Source organism: Thunnus albacares, chromosome 19 (genome assembly GCF_914725855.1).
Source record: "Thunnus albacares chromosome 19, fThuAlb1.1, whole genome shotgun sequence".
Taxonomy (NCBI): Eukaryota; Metazoa; Chordata; class Actinopteri; order Scombriformes; family Scombridae; genus Thunnus; species Thunnus albacares.
This window is the reverse complement of record NC_058124.1, coordinates 26766085-26788209: the sequence shown is the minus strand read 5'-3', so window position 1 is coordinate 26788209 and position 22125 is coordinate 26766085. Positions and strand designations below refer to the sequence as shown.

Genomic DNA, 22125 nt, shown 5'->3' with positions numbered 1-22125 from the left:
AACAGAGGATTTGCCACTAGGTAATGTGTCTGTGAATGTATGTCGACAAATTGTTCCTCGACTCTCACCCCTCATCCCTTACCCTTTCCTCCCCCCATCACTTCATCCCTCCATTCCTATTCCCTTCAACAAGTTCTCCAACCAATCCATCTACGTCTCAACTCTCTTTCATTATCTCAATTAAACCATCAAAAGCCATATCGTTCTTGGGGTCATCCTGGTTAGTGAAATGTATTTTATGGGTAATCCTCAAAGCATCAGAGGATTTGCCACTAGGTAACGTGTCTGTGAATGTCCGTGGACAAAATAATGTTAACTAACTTGAAAGGCACATAAAAGTTGAGCTGTTTTTATTTAGGTGGATATTATTTGTCTTAGATTAAATTTGCTATGCTTTTATGAAATTAATCATTCTTTTTTCGTGTTTTATTGCCAGTAAAAGTCTCTTCAGTATAGCTAGCTAACATTAACATGATGATGTCTTTCCAGACAGAGCATGATCATTCTACTCTATTGTCCTTTGTCATTGATTCAGGTATGTTACAGTATGTTGCTCTGTAGAGTTTGGTAATATTTAAACATACAGATGAGGTATCTTCCATGGTTTACTTGCCTTCTGTGTCTTGTAATGTAACTAGGTTACCTTAAAATACTAATCTAGTCTTGTCTCAGCAAATTTGGTACCTCTGATATGACTCCTCTCAGTATTGGTAAGGGTCAAGGGTTACATAACACACCTGCTCCATTTTCACTAGGTGACCATCAGGTGGGGGATAAAACAGCTTTTGGTGAGGATTCTGTGCACAGTCCCTTCAGATGTAGGGATGTAGTGACTCCTCACAGTCAGTCTATAGATGAGTTATATCCACCACAGTGCACTAGAACATCAGTTCCAAACCCTCCTCTGGATGATGTGAGACTAGTTGACAAAATGAGCAGTAATGTGCAGCAGAAAGGGCAGCAGCTAGCAGATAGCATTATTTCATACCTCAACACATCAAGCCCTACAGCTGCTGTGCATATGAGTCATGAAGAGACATGCAATAAGAAAGACTCCAGCTGCATACTGGATCTCTCCCAAGTCCAGCTGGTCACTTAGAGAGAAATCAAAGACTCACCTGTATTCTGAGGGGAGAGTTCAGATACACTGGCTGTTGATGAATGGGAGAAATCATTATTTACTTATTAGTTTATTTGTCTGGGACGATGCAAAAAAACATTGTAACAGGTTAAAGTAACATGAAACAGATGTATTGCATACAGGATTTCTAGCCAAGGCTAATTTGCAGGCTTTTCTACTTAAAAATAGTCATAACATATCATTACAGAAATACATGAATTAAATAGAGCTCATAATAAATAGTGACATTCTCAATAACAACAGTATTTATATCACATAACAATTAATTTACATGTGTTGTGTATGTGCGCACATGTGTATGTTCCCTAATTCATGGCAATGATGTATTCATATGCATAATATTTATAAATGTATGTGTCTGTGTACTTATATTCATAGTCTATGGAAGACTAACATCAGAAAAAGCGGTGTTCAGCTGGAAAACCAAGCTGAGGAAATGTTCATCTACCTGAGAGGCAGAGCAAAGGATGTTGTGAAATTTGGAAAAGGAAACGGTGAAATTGATGTCCAGCATCACTAACAGGCCACTTATGGACTCCTGCACAAACATTTCAGCTCTAGTCATTGCTCCTCTGTGCCCTGAGCTGACTTTTATTCCAGCCTGCCAAAAGAACAAGAGCATCCATTTGCATATATTGCTGCTGATGTTGCTGCAAGTTGTCTTAAAGAGCAGGGTAAAATGTTTGACAACCCCAGAGTTGAAGTCACTGCCCCAGTAGAGATTTAGCTCTTACCTTTAGGTCCGAGACAATTGATAAATGGTGAGCTCGTGAGGTTCAGGAAGTGTTAGATGGATACCAACTAGAGAAGGGACTCAGGTCTTCTACTGAGAGGTGTAGCAGAATCAATATGAATAAAGTTGACGTTAGCCCTAATGCTACTTTAGTTTCAGACATCCCCAGAAAAAAGCTGAGTCAAGACGCCTCTGCTCTAGAGAGGTTGTCTGGAATGCTAGAGAAAGTATTGCTTCAGGCCCAGGTTATGCTCAAGCCAATAAAAAGCCAACAAGCAGCTTCCAAAAACTGAGGGCTTAAATGACACGCCATGTTAAGTCATGTAAAGACAGCTCTCACTCTGCCCTCACACACTGTTGAGAGAACAAGCTGTGTTTCCTGTGTCGCCTATCTGGCCATTCAAGATCTAACTGCCCAGAAGGGAGACGTCGTCCTCTCTATGGTCAGCAGGGAAAGTGAATGATCTGCATGCAGGGCAGGAAAGCACAGCTCACCCTGGACATTGACAGACATTGATGATTATGAACTATTGTGTCACACCTACAGCAACATAGTGCCGTCACAGAAAACACTGATTGTGCAAAGCCTGCAAAGACTCTCAAAGACTGATAGTCTATTCTCCACAGATGTGACTAATGATAGTGGGAATGTTCTCACAGCATTAGTGGACAGTGAATCTAGGTCATGCACTATAATTGAGACAGCTGACACAAAACTTTCACAGTCTATCCCAAACATTGTAAAGAAATCAGCTGGGGACTTTGTCACTGTTGGTTGTGGGGGTCACCTTGTCACACCTGCCATGTATGATCTCACTGCATCAGTTTATGGCTATGAGGTGATATTTCCTGTTCTAGTCGTGCCAGGCCAAACTAATTACATGATCTAGCTTAACGTTAGGTTAGTATGCTGTCTCTTTCATTAGCTGAGATTTTACTTAGACTAAAACGCTACATAAGTGATTGTTAACATAAGTGATTGTTAACTATACTAGAGATACCAAGATAAACTACAGCCTGCATGTTTAACTATGTTTTAGTAATCTGCACAAGACTAATCCGCACTGACTGCATGCTGTGACAATATAACTTTACACAACACATCAGCTGTAATGTTATGACACTGGGAAGAAGATTGATGGTTGATAATAAAACCTTCACCTCTTTATACCTACCGTGGCGGGATACCTTAAATTTGCCTCTAGCTGTACATATTTAGGACCTGAAACCTTCAGTAAACTGATCAATAAAGCTTCTTCTTTGTTGTATGCAGAGTGAGCTACAAGGAGACGAAGAGTTTGTCTGCTGTCATCTGATCAACTGGTAGTAGATGGCCAGCTGAACAGACCCCTTGATAAATGGCAATGAGACACCAGTGTCTTAAGTAGCAGGTAATGTTGTTCTAACACAGAAGACATCAGAAAAGCTACAGTCACAATGTGTTTCAATGTTAATTTGGGCTCCTGACTGTTGATTTAAGACAGTTATCTGAACGAAATGATTCCATGCAGCAAAAAGTACTAAAAGTAGGAAACTTGGACGTGACTTGAACGCAGAATAATGTCCCTACTTTACGAGCAGCACCTGAACGCACCGTGCAGAGCAGACAGACAATAGATATAGAAACGTTTATATATGAGACAGACTTGAGAATCAGGAAGCAGGCAGCAGTTTGCCATCATGCAGTTAAAATATCATCCAACACTCGGACAACACGAACTTTAAGAAATGTAAACAGAGTCTACTTTGTGGTGAAGATGTATTTCATCGCAGTTTTCGTCCTTTTGGGGACGGGACTGATGGTAAACAGCGGTAAGGGAGAGTTTTTTTTTTTTTTTTTTTTTTTACACATTAATGCGATTCCGGTTAAAAGAAAAATAGTAATTATCAGTTTTCTGTTGATTATTTGAGTTTAACTTATTCATATAGACTGATTTTTTGTAATATACTTTTATTCCATAAACCTGTTAAATCAAAACAGACATGATAAAACTGATCAACTACTTAGAAAATCTTTAGTAACTTATCACCTGAGAGTGTAACATGTCGTCAGAGAGTTTGATTATTTTTCTGTTCAAATACTAAAAAGATAAAATAAGGACATTATCATAAATATTAACAATGATTATTTTAATTGTAGATTAACCTGACGATTATTTTCTTGATGACTCAAATAATTGTTCTTCTTTAATATTACATTAGAAAATGTCCATCTCAATTTTCCAAAAGTTCAAGATGTCCTCAAATTGTCGGTTTTGTCCAACCAACAGTCTAAAACCTAAAGAATTTACTGATACATAAAAGAAAGAAAAGGGAACAGATAACCACAGGAAGTTTGACACCTCTGCTTGAAAAGAAAACTGAAACAATTAGATGATTATCAAAATGTGCCAATATGATTACTGGAATAATTGTTACAACTGTAAACAACATCAACCTACAAATGAAGTAGAGTAAATTAAAGAAAGTACAGTTTGTTATAGCAGGTCTGTCATTGGTATCAACAAGTCAGGAGTATGTGCGCACATCTAAGCGGAAGAGGGCAGGTGCTGGACTGAAAGTGAGCGAATGTCGAAATACGCAGATAAACAGCTCAAACACTGCAGGGCTCCAATGTCCACTTATAATTTATTGTACCAAGGTGACGTTTTGAGCACTACTGCTCTTAATCAGACCCCATCAGACTCCAGTGATTCTGATTAAGAACAGTAGTGGTCGAAACGTCACTTTGCGCGTGTAAAATGTATATTTTAAAGGCTCATTACAGTTTTGTATTTTTCTATAATGTAGCACAGTGTTAACAATGATACTTATAACATCTTTCTCAGTCCTGGAACTCAAACTATTTTCTGATGCCCCAAAAATAAATATTTAAATTTAAATTAAGACTACTAGTCGACAAGGAAAATCTTTGTTCTGGGCAGGACTAGTTTCAGCCAAGTTTTTCTGTTTGATGGGAAAAAATACACCATAGTTTTAATGGAGTGATTGTCTACACAGGTTGTGTAACGTGTGTAAAGCGCACGTTTCACTCGCGCTTTACACACGTAGTCTGCTACTCAAGGTCTCTTTGTTTTGTGTGTGTGTGTTAATATGTTTGACACACAGAAGTACTGTGACTGAATGAAACTGACTGAGGACTGAAGCTGCTGCTGCTGATTAGAGCTGAAACTATTCATTAACAGAAAGTTGATTGTCAACTATTTTGATAATTGATTCATTGTTTTAGTCAATTTTTCAGTTTCCATCCTGTGTTTCCAGCGTCTCAATTATGAGGATTTGCTGTTTTCTCTTTGTCTATAAAATGTTTGAAAATTGTGAAAAAAAGTTTTCCAGAGTTCATGGTGACACCTTGAAATGTTTTTTAGTCCAAAACCCAAAGATATTCAATTTATAATGATATAAAACAGGAAAGCAGCAAATCCTCTCATTTAAGGAGCTGGAATTAGCAAATTCTTGCTTGAAAAGTAAATTAAAATAGTTTCCAATTAATTTTCTGTTGATTGATTAATCAGTTAATTGACTAATCATTATAGTATTACACTATTTTACTACTTTCTCCCTTCAGGGTTTAATGAATTATCTGCCTGATTTGATGTGAAAAGTTTTTATTGACATAATACAAATATATTAAAATATACAGTATATCTTTAATATAAAACTGTTAACCAATAAGTTTCAAAACACAATGATGCAAAAAATAAACAATAATAACATTTAAAAAATGATTAATAAAAAATGTCCAGTCTAGTCCTGTTGGCGGTTGTTCACAGAGTTGAATAAAGTTTGTTGGAGGCTCTTAGTGCAAACTTTTATTTTCTGTAGGTTCACAAACATCAGGTCAACAAGCCATAGGGGGGCTGATAATTTCCATTTCAATCAAATTATTCTCTGTAATAATAATGATGTATATGCTGTATCTCCTGAACGTATTGTTTGGCTCATACATGTGGCTAAATATTCTGATCGATGCCAGTAAATAGATTGGTAAGAGTCCAAAGCATTAAGTCAAATCTGCTGGAGCTCATCTGCCTCGTCTGTAAACATGTCTGTCTGTCTTTCTCTCTGTGTGACTCTCAGAGATACATTCCCTCAAGTACATCTACACTGCCTTCTCCAAACCTGTTGGACTTCCGGGCATCCACGAGTTCACAGCTATGGGTCTGCTGGACGGCAGGATGATCGACTACTATGACAGTGATCTAAAGAAAAAAGTTCCCAAGCAGCCCTGGATGAAAGAGCGTCTTCCAGCAGACTACTGGGAGAAAGGCACACAGTCCCGCCTGAGCAAGCAGCAGTGGTTCAAAGTCAACATCGACATCCTGAAGAAACGAATGAATCAGACTGATGATGGTAAGATCCATGAACTGTGTCAGACTGGGATCACTTTTTGATGAATCAATAATTAACACTATGAAATTAACAACTGTAATACCTTTAGTAAAGATAAATGTTCCAGCAAAAATGAAGCTGCTTTTTTCCTTAAGTCAGGAACAAGTGATAACTTCTAATTAGCTTCAATGAAAATGTTTTAATTGTAATTATTTGCTGCATTTTTCCATGCCCTCATTCTATGTAATTTGTTTCATCGTCACTCCCCTTTAGATGTCCATATTCTTCAGTGGATGGTTGGTTGTGAGGGTGAGACGAGGCCTGATGGCAGTGTGACGTTTAGTCGCGGTGTTGACATGTACAACTATGACGGACAAGACTTCCTGTCCTTCGATGACGCCAATGCAGTCTGGGTTGCCTCCACTGATATAGCAGTCCCAACCAAGAGAAAGTGGGATGGTGTCCAGGTCCTAAAAGAATACACCAAAGGCTACCTGGAGAACGAGTGTATAGATTGGTTGAACAAATTCCTGCCATACGGACAAAAGCAGCTGAAAGAAGCCTGTATGTATGACAGAAAATCATTTCTGTATTTTTATATCCATTATTACTAGAGATTATAGACGTGGCTTTAGTAATAGAAGGATTACTATGCAGGTTGTTAAAATATTTAACATGAAATCAGCTGGTCTTGATATTATTGGTATTCACACAAAATCTGGCTTTTTGTTTCTTCCTGAATTTTAGTATTTGTGATGGAAAATTGTCAGGTCCAGATGTGGCAACATTTCCCATCAACAAACAGCACTTCACTAGGATTATGGTTCACTAGTATTTTATTGACTCTGAATCCTTTTGAATCCACTGAGGTTCAACTTTCAACATTTGTAATAAAAGTTAAAAATAACTTCATGAAAGAAGGCAGAAACACTTCAGTTTCGGTTCCATTTTACAACCTGTTGCAACAACCTGAAAGTGAGATGAGCAGCAGAAGATATTAAATATTGATTAAATATGTATCTGACACATTTAAATAACTGCTGTAACCCACTTGTACACTTTATTTTTCACAAGCTACTTGTTTCAAATACTGGAAGTCCTGATTCTGAACTATTAAATTGATTAACTTAAATAATTAATGTGATATAAATTAAAGTTTGAGCGGGAGATTTTGACAACTGAAGCTGATTTAACTGTCAATATGTCAAGTTACTCAAGGCGTTAACATTCATTGACTACAGCTGATAGAAGACGGACAGTGTCAGCTACATTATATACTGTAAATGAGAAAACTGTTCCCCGTCTGCTCTGTACACCAGTCTTTGCAAATATAAAAAAAATTAGCCCTGGAGCTCAGCAAATCCGGTACTTTGCCAATCTGGAACCAAATACAAAGAGAACCGGCTATTGGAACCCAACCCTCGTAAACACCATATTCAATAACAAACATGATCTTCAAATCTCAGAAAATTGTTTGGAAAAAGAGCAGAAATAATGAAATGAAGTGTGTGTCGTAGCAGCAGTGTTTTTATGTTGCTAAGTTTAGTATCACCAGTATGTTTTTGTGTTATACTTTTGTTATAATTAAAGATATCATTGTCACTATTTGTTGTAGTAGTTGTAGCAACAGATTCTATTAGTTCAGTTTATTATGAGGATGGTATAAACAGTATCACATGTGGTTTAGCATAATGCTATGTAGCCTCCCTGCAAACATGAACTCACCTAACATTTTCTCTTTCCAGCAAAGCCAGATGTGTACGTGTTTGCTACGAACGCCAAAATTGAGGCAAACGTCATGTTGACCTGCCTGGCCACAGGTTTCTACCCAAAAGAAATCAAACTGGAGATCAAAAGAGACGGCCGCGTTCTGACTAAAGAGGACGGATTGGAGACCTCAGGTGTTCGACCAAATGGAGACGACACCTACCAGAGAAGAGACAGTGTGGAGATTTTAAGGAGTGACGTTGCTTCATACAGATGTGAAGTCACTCACAGAGCATCCAATCTATATGTGGAGAAGATTTGGGGTAAGAAACTTTCTTATTGCAATTTACAATTTGTCACAGTTCAACAAAGTTGTTTGGGGCAAAAATGCAAATGATCAGATGATCAGACAGGTTAGAACCAAGACAAACATAAGAAAATGAGATCCACGTTGTATTAAATCAGATATAGTCTTTACTTAATCAGTTATGCTTCATATTGGACCTTTTTGTATTAGCTCAGGGTGCGATGCAGTAAGAGTCTGCATCAAAAGCTGCCTACTGTCAAGTTACTTCTTCACTGGAGGAGAGTATTATATTCAAAATGTGTTTAAATGTTTGTCTTTATTGAAGATGAGGTGGATTCATTCATTTTTAGCATCACAGTTAGTAGCTACAAGAGAAAAAACACAACATTAACTGGCAAGAACCAACTTTTTGAATTTTGAAATTTGGCCTTTTTGGTAAGAATCCTTTTTGACTCTTGACATAGTCTCCACATTTCATGTTATTTTGTGTCATTAAATTGTATCTTATCACTTTTATCACATTATCACTGATGATCACATCTACATTTTAGTACCATGCATCAATACTGAGTCACATGAAACTAAATATTAATGATGTTAAAAGTGAACTGAATGTGAAACTAATGTAAATGTTTTCTGTGTTTTAGATCATAAACTTCCTGACCCTCCTGGAGGAAACAACGTAGGCATTATTGCTGGAGTGGTTGTGGTTGTGCTCCTCCTTGTTGCCATCGTAGCTAAAGTGCTGTTGCGTAGAAAAGGTAAAATTTGTAGGTGTAATATATACATATATATATATATATATATCATATATATATGTTTATATATATATATTTATATATATATATCATCGCGTTTTCTCAACAGCAAAACAAGGTACCAGTGGAGTGGGATATATTTTTCCCATAATTTATTTTATATCCTTTAAAAGAAAATACATTAACATTTAATTCCTCAAAAAGATGTGCACAGGATGACTGTAGGGGGCGTGGCCTCGTGGCTACGTAGTGCGTGATGCGGGAGGTACGGGGACGTCGACGAGAGTGGATTAAGACTGACCACCGCTCAGTGTACCATGAACAGATGTAGAGCTGGTAGTCAGAGATAACCGGCCATGAGCAGCTGCTGTCAGACTCTCTGTGTCCGCCGGAGCTTTGACCGTCACTAGAAGCACATTCATGGCCCTTTGTAAAAGTTTCTACTACGAGAAGCTCTCAGGTGTGTGTGTGTCTGTGAGGGAGTGTCAGTACGTAGCTGTAGCCCTGCGGTTGATCATGTTAATGTTTCCGTCATCAGTCTGAATGTCTTTATAAAACTTTTAATACAGCACAGTTAGTTATCAGCAGGCCCATGTGTTGTGTTTACTGCCACAGAAAAGGAATAAATTATTTGTATAACCAGGGTTCTCTGAGCAGCACGACGTCTCTTATCAGACCTGCTAACGTCTCCAGCAGCTCTGTGTGAGAGGAACAAACTGAGGCTACAGTTAGCAGAGTTATGATATTTATACTCGATGCAGCGGCTGAAATGAAATATACCTCAGATTGTTGACTTTTCCTCACAATTAGAGGATTCGGCTGAACTGAAATTTGAATCCAAACAGACAGAAATGAGATCATTTTGAGCAGAAAAAGTAGTTTTTACACACAATCTATATGAATTATTGGAAAAATCAAATGAGAGCAGTTATGGATTAAAAATTCTTCATCTGGCTGTTGTAAATAAAACGTGGTGCCATAGTTACTGAATTCAGTCAAAAATGACCCAGAAATGAAAACTGATTCACGCTGCAGATTGTAAAAACAAACCCAAGTGGTCATGGTATTAGAGGGATACTGATGGTTCTTAGTGTTTGTGCCGTCCATTACAATCATGGAACATACAACCTGTCGGGTTTTATCTCTTACATAGACTGTATTTACACCAAGATTAGACAGATATTACAGTCTCTTCTGCTATAAGTCAGGAAGGTGAAAGGGTGTTCAATCATTGTTGGTTATCTGGTGCAAAGGTCTATTATTTAATGATCATGGACATCATGACATGTTCACAGGTCACAGTGAATATCAGTCCTGTCAGTCATCATGTAGGAAAGATTCTTATCTTTTATTTGACTGAGTTTAAAGTCTCTTCATCAAAACTCTTCATCACTCATTTGTGCAGGGAGCTGCCCAGAGGTGTTGAGTTTCTACCTCACAGTTAGCTATAGTTGTCTGTTGTTGTTTGCTTCTTAGATGCATAAATAACTGCTACCAGCTGTAGTTCATAATATATATTTTTTTGAGAATCTCATTAAAAACCACTGTGACACAACACAAGTTTACAAAAAGGATTTCCTTTTGTTTATAAAGTACAAGCTGCATTTCCTCCTCTTAGGAAAAAAATCCAATGAAACACAACATTTGCTTTTGATGTTTTTAAATAATTTCTTTACTTCAGTCAAATAGACTTTTTATCTTGATTTGTTCCTTGAGGCTGCAATAAACTGCAGTATAAAGGTACAGTGAGAGCAGGTCACATCATTTCAGCCTCATTACTGCCTTCTATAGTTTTGCTATGTTAGTGTCATGTTACTTAGCATGTTACCATGGTAACTATGCATGTTAACATGCATATATGCTTTACCTTAGCATATTACTAACTAGAGTTGGGTTATATGTCAGTAAATACCATGAAAAAATAGAAATGTGTCCATCATCAGAGATTTTGCTGTACTGTCTACACCGAGGTGTTTGTCCCTTCAGAGCAGGTTGCATTCAGTCACTGTTGGGAAAGCTGCAAATTAATGAGTTTGTTTAATGGAAATATTTGATTTGAAGATGATTTTTGTTTAATTGCTGGATTAGCCAAAAAACATTTTTCCCATCTGGTTAAAGTATGTATAAGAGATTTTACAATTAAATATTGTGAAAAAGCACTAAATCATGTATCTGTCACAATATAAAATATGCAACACTGTGAAAGAGGATTTTAATCATATCTTCCATCTCTATTACTAACATGCTAAACATTAGCATGCATCCTTATTAACATGTTAACATGTACAGTTGGTTTATATTTTCAATATGATCTGTGGAAGAACACATAATGCTGATATTTCATCTAAAAGTAAAATGCTTCAGTTATAAATATGAATTTCATTTGTGCAGCCCCTGAAGTCCACAACTGAACTATAACTTTTATCCGGATGAAGAATTTTTATCGTTGGACATCTGGACCTTAAGTTATCAGAGAAATAAACTGGGCAAATGTTGGCAGCATTAGCAGCAGCTCGGCTAACAGCCCCTCCAGGAAGTCCGGTGCTCGCTGAACATCAGAGAAACATTGATTTTTTTTTAGATGAAACAGCTTTATTCGGTATTTTTACCGATTTTAATCTGCCTGTATGTTTGTTCTTGGAGAGGAGAAGACCTCTGCAGATAATTTGGCTCCCGGTAGAAACCTGCCAAATGTCTGGACCTTAAGTTATAAGAGAAATAAACAGCAAACATTAGCAGCAGCTCAGCTAACAGCCCCTACCGGACGTCCGGTGCTCGTTGAACATCGTAGGAGAAATTCTGATTTTTTTTTTTAGGTGAAACAGCTTTATTCAGTGTTTTTACCTGTAATCTCTGGGTCTGTTTGTTTTGGAGAGGAGACCTCTGCGGGTAATTAGGCTCCCAGTAAAAACATCCTGAACGATGAACACTGGAGTAATCCTATCCCGAAATAGCTGGTTGTTTAACAATGAAGACAACAACTCCCATGATCCCTTGCTACTTCACACCGTCATCACTCTCCGTCTGTTGTTATGGTTTTGATTGAGCAGCTGAAATTACATATTGTGCATTTAAAATAATTACTAATTATAAATCACATGGTAAAAAAATATTTGTTTTCAGTGTTTTGTCCATATTACCCAACTCTGCATCCACCAATGTCCATGTAATTTGAATGATAGATTAAAAAACAATAGATGACTGAGTTTAATCTTTTAAGTTTTAAACCAAACAGGAAGTGAAGTTAGGAGGTGCTGGTGTTAATGGTGTTACAGGAAACCATCAAAACATTTTGTTAATGTCTGAAACTGTTGTGATGTTACATCACTTTAATGTATTATATATCATCATTTATAACATAAAGAAAGCTCTTCCTCTGCAGACATTGACTCAGGTCCTGAAACAGTATTTTAAAGCATTTTATCTTTAGTTTCCGTTGTATCCTCAGTGAATAAATAAATCAAAAGCAGTCCAGAAAACACAGATTGGATATAAGCAGTTATTACAAACCTCAATGCATTTTCTTTTCTTCACAGGGTCTGATTGGTGTCTCAACAGCCATGAAATTGATCGCTTTAGTAAGTATCTTCTGTTGATTGATTGAAATCTGCACCACACAGGTTCATGCTTTGGCAGCTTCAAGTGGCAGCAAGAGATAAATTAAATGTTTAAAGGAATTACACCCAAATGACCAAAACTTAACATACTATCTTCATGACTAGATATTACTAGAGGTAACTGAGAAAATGTGTTATGCAATTTGGACAAATGAAAAGTTAATAACTAAAATGCATCTCAGCCTCACAAGATGTGTAGAAAAGCAGCATTAGTTCATGTATAGAAAGTAACACATCTATTAATTCTTACAGACATCAACTCACCTGACGGCTCCAATGAGCGTCTCCTTACTACCTAGCCCTCCTCTCATTTCTCAGTTTGTACATCCTCGATTCCTTTCCTGGCCTCCTCTCCTCGCATCTTAGTCCCTCCCACCTGAGATGCGAGCGGAGGAGGCGAGGCAGCAGATATTTAACAAAATGAGACATCCTCGCTTTGGAGCCGTCATGTCAATTAAAATAATGTGCTGCAGAGCTGCATCATCTGTCCATTGCTTTTTTTTTACAGCCTACTACTGTATTTAATGATCTCTGTCAGATGAGCAGAACAGTGTTCATGACAACTTATATATTTACTTTGAATTCAAATCTCAATGTGTCGTAATGCGACAAAGATGTACGGATGTCATACATTGTTATATTTTTTTGAACGCACAAACACACATATATATCCTTTATATATTTTATTGTGTGAAGCACTACAAATGGTTTGTATATTCCAGCTGTGTGTCACGCCTCTTTTATATGTCATGTGTGCTGAAAAGACTTCCTCAAAGGATAACCTGTGCATCCTCGCTCATAGCTCCTCCAGCAAGCCTCCTCTCTCCTTGAGATGCATTTTAGGAATTGAGACGTCCTTAAACATGACGCGCTGAGATCGATTTCCGGGTCACAGGCAGGAGGACGGATGAGAGAGGAGATGAGGAAGCACAAAATAGATAAATGAGAAGAGCCCACAGTCTGAAGTCTGAGAGGAACCAACTTAGCAGGAAAAAAAGCGCTACTACTGGACAGAGGATATAAAACAAAAAGGGGAGTTTGAAAAACCAGAAGAGACATTAAATTGACAGATAACACAAAATCAAGAACAAAGTATTTAATTAAGCTCAGAGAGCTGTGTAATTTAAAGGACAATAGATTTATCTAATGGAGGGACTAAACAGTTTCAGACCATGTCATTGACTTGACATCCATGAATAATTGAGGGCCATGTTATAGAAGCACTAGAAGCATTAAGTAGCTATCCTAAACTTAAACACACCTTTTAAATAACTTGTTCCTACTAAAAAATGTATGAAAGATTGTTTTTTACACACAACATCTCTTAGCCACAAAATTAAAAACATCTTCTGTCTGGTCTTCAGGGTCTTTGTCCATAAAATGTTTGGGGTCAAAAAACAAAAATGACAAATTGAGTCTTTAAAAGCTGCTCAGTTAAACCACAAGTTCTGCAAGTTACTAATTTCAGATAATCATTTTTCTCAATTGAAAAATGGATATGCATGTTTGGAATTGAAATAAGTCCAGCTGTTTGTTTTGTCCCAAGTCATGATGTTCTTCAGTTAGAGGCTTTTCCAGATTTAGAATCAGTTATGTAGTTTAGGAGTAGTAATAAGTTCAGCTGTTCATTAATGTGTTAATGTTGTCTTTATTAACAGGATTGATATCCAACAATCATCAAGGTAACTATTTTATTTCTTCTCTTTTACTTGAAGGTTACAGCTTTGGTCAGACTTACTTAGCTTATAGGATCAGACTGGTGTTAAATATATTTCTTATTGTCAACAAGTAAAACCAACAAAGTGATGAGTCTGTCTCTACATACTTGTCAACGTCCCTCCCTGTCTGTGGCTCTCAACTTCAAGGTTGTTACTTCCTACTGAAGACGTAGATCAGAAATATTTAGTTTCATGTTTTAATAAAGTCTCAGTCATTTTGTCACTGTAGTTTTTAACAAACAAACAGAGGAAATAGTGTATTTGTTGGGGACTATTTTCAGCGGTGGATGAATCCACATTTGAACTCTTGTGAGTATTTCTGGCAGCAGGACTGTGTGTGCAGGATTGAGTCAAAATAAAGGACAGTGTGTTCATGTTGATGAAGGAACATGTCACCCAGTACAGCGGTGTGACTCATTGACCACGGAGCCACAGAGGTCAACAGAGCTCTACGGCACAGAGGAATAAGATATATCACACAATACTTGTTAGTATAATTAATAAATAGAAAGCAGTCCAGGAAGCACTGATTTGTTGACGGCAACTTAATCCTTTTAGTTAGTCCTGGCCAGGCTGTAACTTCTGTACAATGAACTTGACAATAGTTAGTTTAGCTGTTTTTGTTTTTTATATGTGTGTTAACTTTGTGTTTATTTACAGATGAACCACATGATGAAGATCCTGCTGCCCCAGGTAAGTGCTTTACTTTTCTGCTGTGGATTCTTTTAAAGATTGAAATGTTAAATATTTTGGTGCTAAAGATGTTTATAATGTTACAACAATGACTCAGAGGGAGGAATGATGAACCTGTCTGGATAAACCAGATTTAACTTTATTAATAAATTAAAGTGTAAAAAAAGCTGAGACAGAGGAGGAGGAAGGGCCTCTTGTAGGTTGGCTAGGAGCCACTGAGTGGACAGGTGCAGTTGTTCAGACATAAATACACAGCAAGAATATAGACTTATAGACCAAAAGACAAACCAAACCAACCAAAGACCAAACAATCCTGATTATTTAAAAAAAAAAAAAATCAAAGAGGATGTAGAGACAGAAAAAGCTCCACATTTTATCAGACACATGGACTCATATTAAGAGAAGATGGTCAGTAAGTCAAATCATTAGTTAAGGCAGCCCTGTCTGTAAACTCTGAATCATGAACTTCACACTTTCCTCAGTTAAAAAATGGATATGTATATTTTGAATTTTAATAAGTGCAGCTGTTTATTAGTCGTGTTAATGTCTTTATTTACAGGCAACGCTCCACCAGCCACAACCAACAATGTCCAAGGTAACTACTTTCTTTCTTTCCCATCAGAAAAACACTGACTGAGGCTTTAAAGGACAAGTTCACAATTTTTAAACTCTATCATAATCAACAGTCAGGGGTCCATATGAACAGTGAAAGAGGTTTTCCTCGCTGTAATCATTCCTCCTGTTCATACTGGATATTAAAAGATCCCCTTCAAAAGCAAGAGATAAATTAAATGTGTAAAGGAGTTACACCTAAATTACAAACATTCTATCTTCATGGCTAGATATTACTAGAGGTAACTGAGAAAATATGTTTTGCAATTTGGATAAATGAAAAGTTAATACCAAAAATGCATCTCAGCCTCACGAGATGTGTAGAAAAGCAGCATTAGTATGTCTATAGAAAGTAACACTTCTGTTCATTCTTGCAGACTACGGCTCTCATGGCTCCAGTCAGTGTCTCCTTATGTCTGAGAGGAATCAACTAACCAGATAAAAAAAACCTTACTACTGGACAGAGGATATAAAGTAAAGAGGAGAGTTTGAAAAACCAGAAGAGACATTAAATTGACAAATAACACAAAAACAAGAATAATCTCTTTGAAATCTGAAAATATTTTTTAAAGTTTAGAGATCATTAATCACAGTTACACTCCTCAAGCAAATGTTAAATGCAACAGTAGATCTATGCAAGAGGGTAATAATACATGTTTTTACTTTAAGTAGCTGTTGTGATGGATCTGTTGATAACATATTTCATACAAAATCTTTGTCAAATTTGACTAGAATTAGTAACGGCTAGATTTGGTTTGAGTTATAAGGTGCTGAGCAAAAAATTCATGCTTGTAAATTTTGTAAAACCAAAAAAAAAAAAGCCCAGGTGGCGGGCTGATATAAAGAGGGAGGATATGTTTAATATCTATATGTAAGTTTATATAAATAAGGACTTTTGTATTTGTGTGGAACATTTAAAAATATTCTTTACAAAAGGTTCACATCACAGTTAACATCATGTCTGATTTTATTGCCAAAATTATGATGTTAAACATAAATAAATTAGTGGAAGCCAATGGCTGCCTTAAAGGTGGGAAATAATGGTAAAAAGTACTTTAACAAATGGTAAGAACTTAGTAAACAGTGTATGTGATTTGTATTGAACAGGCTACAACTGAACATTTACAGCTATGATCAGTTAAGTATATCGATGGCCGAAGAGCAAAGTCTCCTATCTGAAAAATGCACTTTTTTGAGAAAACTATAAAAAAACTTGTTTTCTTGCAGAATGCTATTTATTAAGGATACCCAATACATAATATATTACGTGTTAACAATACCAACTAGGTATTAGTGCCTCGCATAGTGCAGATAGCAGGTTTTTCCCCACTTTTCCTGGATCATTTTGCAGATAGGAGCTTTTGCACTTTGTGCAAGTTGGAAGAGGTTCTACAAAATGATGCTCTAAATGAAGTTAATAATTAAAATTAAATTAAGAATAAAATTAAGCTTGTTTTCAGGTAAAAGATGGGCCAGTGTAATAAATGTAATAGTTACTACATTGTAGTATACTAGGGTCAGAATTCAGCTCGGTCTGGTGCTGATGCAGGTTGGAGGTTTTGTGCCTCAACATGTTCCCAGCGAACCTGATAGGAAGTTTTCATCAGGTGACTTTTCTGTCACAACGAAGGGCGGGATTATCCAGCAGACAGACTGAAGATGAGCAGCCTTCCTTGTTCTCATCATCCAAAGTGAAATCCACCAATCAGAAAATAGTGCAGATAGGAGGTTTTGCACTTTGGCCATCGATATGCTGAAATTAAATAAAAGTGATGTTAGCCTGAATTAAAAAGAAATAATCAATGTATTTCAACCCCAGCGAGTGATAAGCAGGGATCATTGAAAATAAATGGTTTGAATTATCTGTTATTTTTGTTTGTAAATAATACACTTTTAATGTTCATTATTTCATTTTATGATCACTTTTTAAATCCTTTATTAAATAATATGAAAGCAAATTCACTGCAGGTTTAAACATGATTTCTACCTGTTGGGTTGAATACAATCATTATTAATGAAATATTTTCTTTTTTCACATATAATATATTTTCTGTTTTTATACATTTTTACTGTGTGTTTTTTTCCTTTTTCGGGCTCTGATGTGAATGTATTATAATCCAAATGTTGAACTCATTTATTTTCTTTGTAGAATGACTTTTGGTAAAAAGTGTAGTACTGATGATGACATTGTCTAAACATCTTGAAAATACTCTGAAATATTTCTATCAAACAAGTATCAGTTTGTCAGTGTAACAAATCTCCGCTCAGTCCTAAAATCTACATCACTGTTGAAGTGCAATAAACAGATTAATTTGCTCGCCGATAACATTGATTGTCAGACTGTAGCGACAAATATAAAATTTACATTTACAACTTCTGTCTAAAAAGTTTGTCATAGATTTTTCATTTTAAATCCATTTGAATTTAGGAAAGACATTACATTCAAGTTGATATTTTTAAAGTATTTCTTTTAAACTGATGAAGCTGTTTTATTCTGTCTCCTGTTGACTGTTTTGATATTCTCCTTTTTTTGTGTGTGATCATATTTTAATCATATTTTGACTCGTGGAATATATATCCTATCTGGCTATAATCTAAATGTACTCATATGTTTGTGTTTAAATAAAGTAAGTTGATTAAATCATTGTTGATATGAAGTGTTTTGTTGGCTGTCCTGCAGTAGATATGTGAGACTTTTGTGAAGCAGAAATATAAAAAAAGCAGTTAACAAACTGTCCTGCTGCTCTATAAGTAATTCAGGCTAACATGCTGCTATCAGGCTAAAATAATCCTGTTAATTCTCAACCAGCTAATTTGGTTCTTTCAAGGCAGTTTGAGGATTGATCTGTTAAACTTGGATGAAGTTATCTTGAATAATGAACACAAAATATTATGTGTGTTCCTGCATTGTTACTGCTGTTATTTTGTTTTATATTATGCTACACAATGTCGTCACAGTTTTCACACTTTCATCACTGTTAAAGGACAAGTTCACAATTTGTCAAGTCTGTCTTAAAACAAGTGTCCATATAAACAGTGAAAGAGGTTTTCCTCGCTGTAATCATTCCTCCTGTTCATACTGGATGTTAAAAGATCCTTCAAATGTGCTTTCAATGTAAGTGATGGAGGCCAAAATCCACAGTGTGTCCACACAGTCATTTAGTGAAAAAATGCATTTAATCCTTGTGCCTCACTTTGAAATAAGTAAAATTTTTTAAATCACATCAGTGTTGATCATAACTACCAAATATTAATTACTAATTAATTACTAATCACTAATTAATTTTCAGGATGTTAACCCTTTAAATGCCAGTTTTTGTGATGATACCACTAAATTTTATAAAAGAAAACACATAAAAATTGTCAATATACTGGAGGCAAGGGGGAATTTTTTATTTTTATTTTTCATTATCAGTCTGGGATATGTCAATGATTAGCAACAACATTGATATTTACTCATTATTTTTTGTGCAGTATAAGATTAAAGAATCTGACCTGTTAATTTATAGTCTATGTAAAGTGTCCTTTTACCCTTCAAAGTTCTTACGTTCTAATAGCATATCACCTTATTTTGCTCTACAAATAAAGCTGCAACATCACTGCGACATCACTTATTTTTCAAAACTTAAAATTCAACATTTAACATTCAAAAAATTCAGAACAGAAATGACTGTGTGTGTGTGTGTGTGTGTGTGTGTGTGTGTGTGAGCTGGCTGTATTTATTAGTTTAGCTACGACTGCAGCTACATGAATAAACTGATGGTTTAGGATGCCTTGTTTGATTTTTGCCGTGTAGGAGAGTCTGTATGGATGTTTGTGGGCATCTATGTCATCGGAAGCTTTGATCTTACTTTTATCTCTGTATTTCAAAGACATGAATCAGTATTCAAGAGACACAAATCAGAGCAAATGAAAAAAAATGCCATGGGAATCACTTGCCCTCTTGTGTCCCACACAGACACACAAACATAGAGTGACAGATATGCACTTGTTCTGTCACTCCAAGTGTAACATAGTTGAAAAAGGTTCAGGTTAAATCCCGCTAAATGGGACAACTCTGCCACCTGCTGTTGTAAATTTGTACCTGCATTGAGTAGTTATAGTAAATATATTTCATGGATTATCCTCAAAGCAACGGAGGATTTGCCACTAGGTAACGTGTCTGTGAATGTGAATGGACAAAATAATGTTAACTTGAAAGGCACATAAAAGTTGAGCTGTTTTTATTAAGGTGGATATTATTTGTCTCAGATTAAATTATCCATGTATTTATAAATGTGTTTTATTGCTAGTAAAAATGTCTCCAGTGTAGCTAGCTAACATTAACATGATACAGTCTTTCCAGACAGAGCATGCGTTGTTTGTCAACAAGAGATGATCATTCTATTCTATTGTCCTTTGTCATAAATGCAGGTGTGATACAGTATGTTGCTCAATAGAGTGTGGTAATATTGAAACATGCAGATTAGGTGAGGTATTTTCCATGGTAAATAGTAAAAACTACAAATTTGAAGCCAGGGCTTCAGTTTGAAAGTCTTATAAAACAGAATGCATGAATTTATGCTGTAGCGACCATGGGATCAAAAAATGTGGTTTTAATGGGTTTCATTGGGACCTGAAGGGCTTGTTTCTACACAGTGTATTATAGACTTAAAGCTTACGGGACTTTTGTCTCCCCCCTCTGGCAGTGAGAGTAAGGGGGGGTGCTCGGCTGTGATTGCCCGACACAAGCATGCAGCACGCTCTTGTGCGCAACCCCAATGACAGTCACACAGAGAGGGCAGGTAAAAACTGATATGTTTCTAATGGTCCGTTGGCATTTGTCCCTGTATGCCAGTACACCACTGGCTGTAACCTGCTGCTGTGGCTGTAAAACGATGGATAAATTGTTTTGAGCATCACACAACCCCCATGAAATGATCTGTTTCACTATCAGAATTTGATCCATTCAGTCCTATAACATTTGGAAAGTCTAGAAGAGCCGCACGATTGATGTCCCTACTGACTTAAGATTTAAAAACTCTGCATACTGTGAAATACAGAGAGATTCATCTGTCTTAAACGGCATTGTGTGAACTCGTTTGACAAGGACTTGAATGTAGCAGACATTCATTTATATGTAAAAGTTCTGCACTGCAGGTTTAATATAGGATATGTAGTTGAATGTCCAAAATTTGATTAAAAAAAAATACATCCCTTTGCCAAAGATCATGGCTACAGCATAATCACAGCCAAAATGATTGAAAAAAATAAAATGTTAAAGGTCCTTTTAGGTCCCTAGTGAGGCACAAGGGTTAAAAGTATATCTGAGTTCAGCAGTCTGAGTTAGTCATATCAAGTGGATATCTGCCACATTTAGTCTTTAGCATCTAATTCCCTCTTTGTGTTTCCTCGGACAGTGTTTCCCTGTTGAGCTGCGGTGGAAGTATAGTAACAAAAAGACGGACTTTGGCACTAAAAAGACTGTGACGTTGAATCTATCTATCTATCTATCTATCTATCTATCTATCTATCTATCTATCTATCTATCTATCTGAGTGTGCATATGTGTGTGTATATATATAGATATATATATACATAAACACACACACATAAATATACGTGTAAAATAAAATTGGTATACTGTCATAATGTACATACATGTGCATGATAATATATGTTTTTGCAGTGAAAATAACATGTCTTCCAGTTTCAAACTAAATTTACATATGAACCAATTTTTTTTTTACCCCTAATCTGGCAACGTATCTCGTGGGATACATACATTTCAAAAGTTGCTGAATAACACCATGAACACCTTCAGACAATTTTTTCTTCATCCGAATATTAAGACATTAGTCATAGTTAGTGTTATGAATTTATATTGTTGTTTTACTGAAAATAACTATGATTAATATATAATTACTTACCACCTGGTAAGCATGTCCTGCACCACTGGCGGCCATGAACATTTCTGATCAGGCTGACTAAAAAATGACAGATAACCTGAACAAAGTCATGCGACCTAGATACCAATACCAGATAAAACTTTTGATAAATGATAACTTGATTGGGTGAAAACCTTTAAATAAGCCCCCAACATTATGTTAAAGAATGTGTATCTCCTGGTGCACGTTGCCTGTTTAAGGGTTCAAGCATGTTATGGAAGTGAAGAACCACCTTTCTGCCAAGTGCTTTAAAACCTACACCTACAAGTTGATTATCTGACTTATACCATGGTCATTTACCAACAACATATAATAAAAGCATTTGCAAAGTTTTGGTGAAAGTTTTGCACTCAAAATTGAGAGTTTATGAAGCAAGAGTTTACCGTTGTCATGACAACTTCCCACACTGTACTCGCCACCAGCCTGAGTCGAGTCATATCGCTTTGTGCGTGCGCTTGTAGATTTGATTTTTTAAAGGCTCATTATTATGGTTTTGTGTTTCTCTGTAATGTAGCACAGTGTTAACAATGTTACTTGTAACGTCTTTCTCAGACAGGTGAAATGTACCGATCACTAGTTA

General features: G+C 36.3%; 1 protein-coding gene across 2 annotated transcripts in view; it reads left to right on the top strand.

Moving 5' to 3' along the window:
* Positions 1–22125, top strand: part of LOC122969172 (H-2 class I histocompatibility antigen, Q10 alpha chain-like) — a 223634-nt gene that overhangs the window by 46612 nt on the left and 154897 nt on the right. Inside the window, exon 12 of one of the 2 annotated variants that reach the window (XM_044334716.1) lies at positions 14974–15006. In XM_044334716.1, the coding sequence (XP_044190651.1) occupies positions 14974–15006 (33 nt within the window). Of the gene's footprint in view, positions 1–14973; positions 15007–15995; positions 18260–22125 lie in introns of those variants that run through there. The other variant, XM_044334718.1, reaches the window with a different exon arrangement.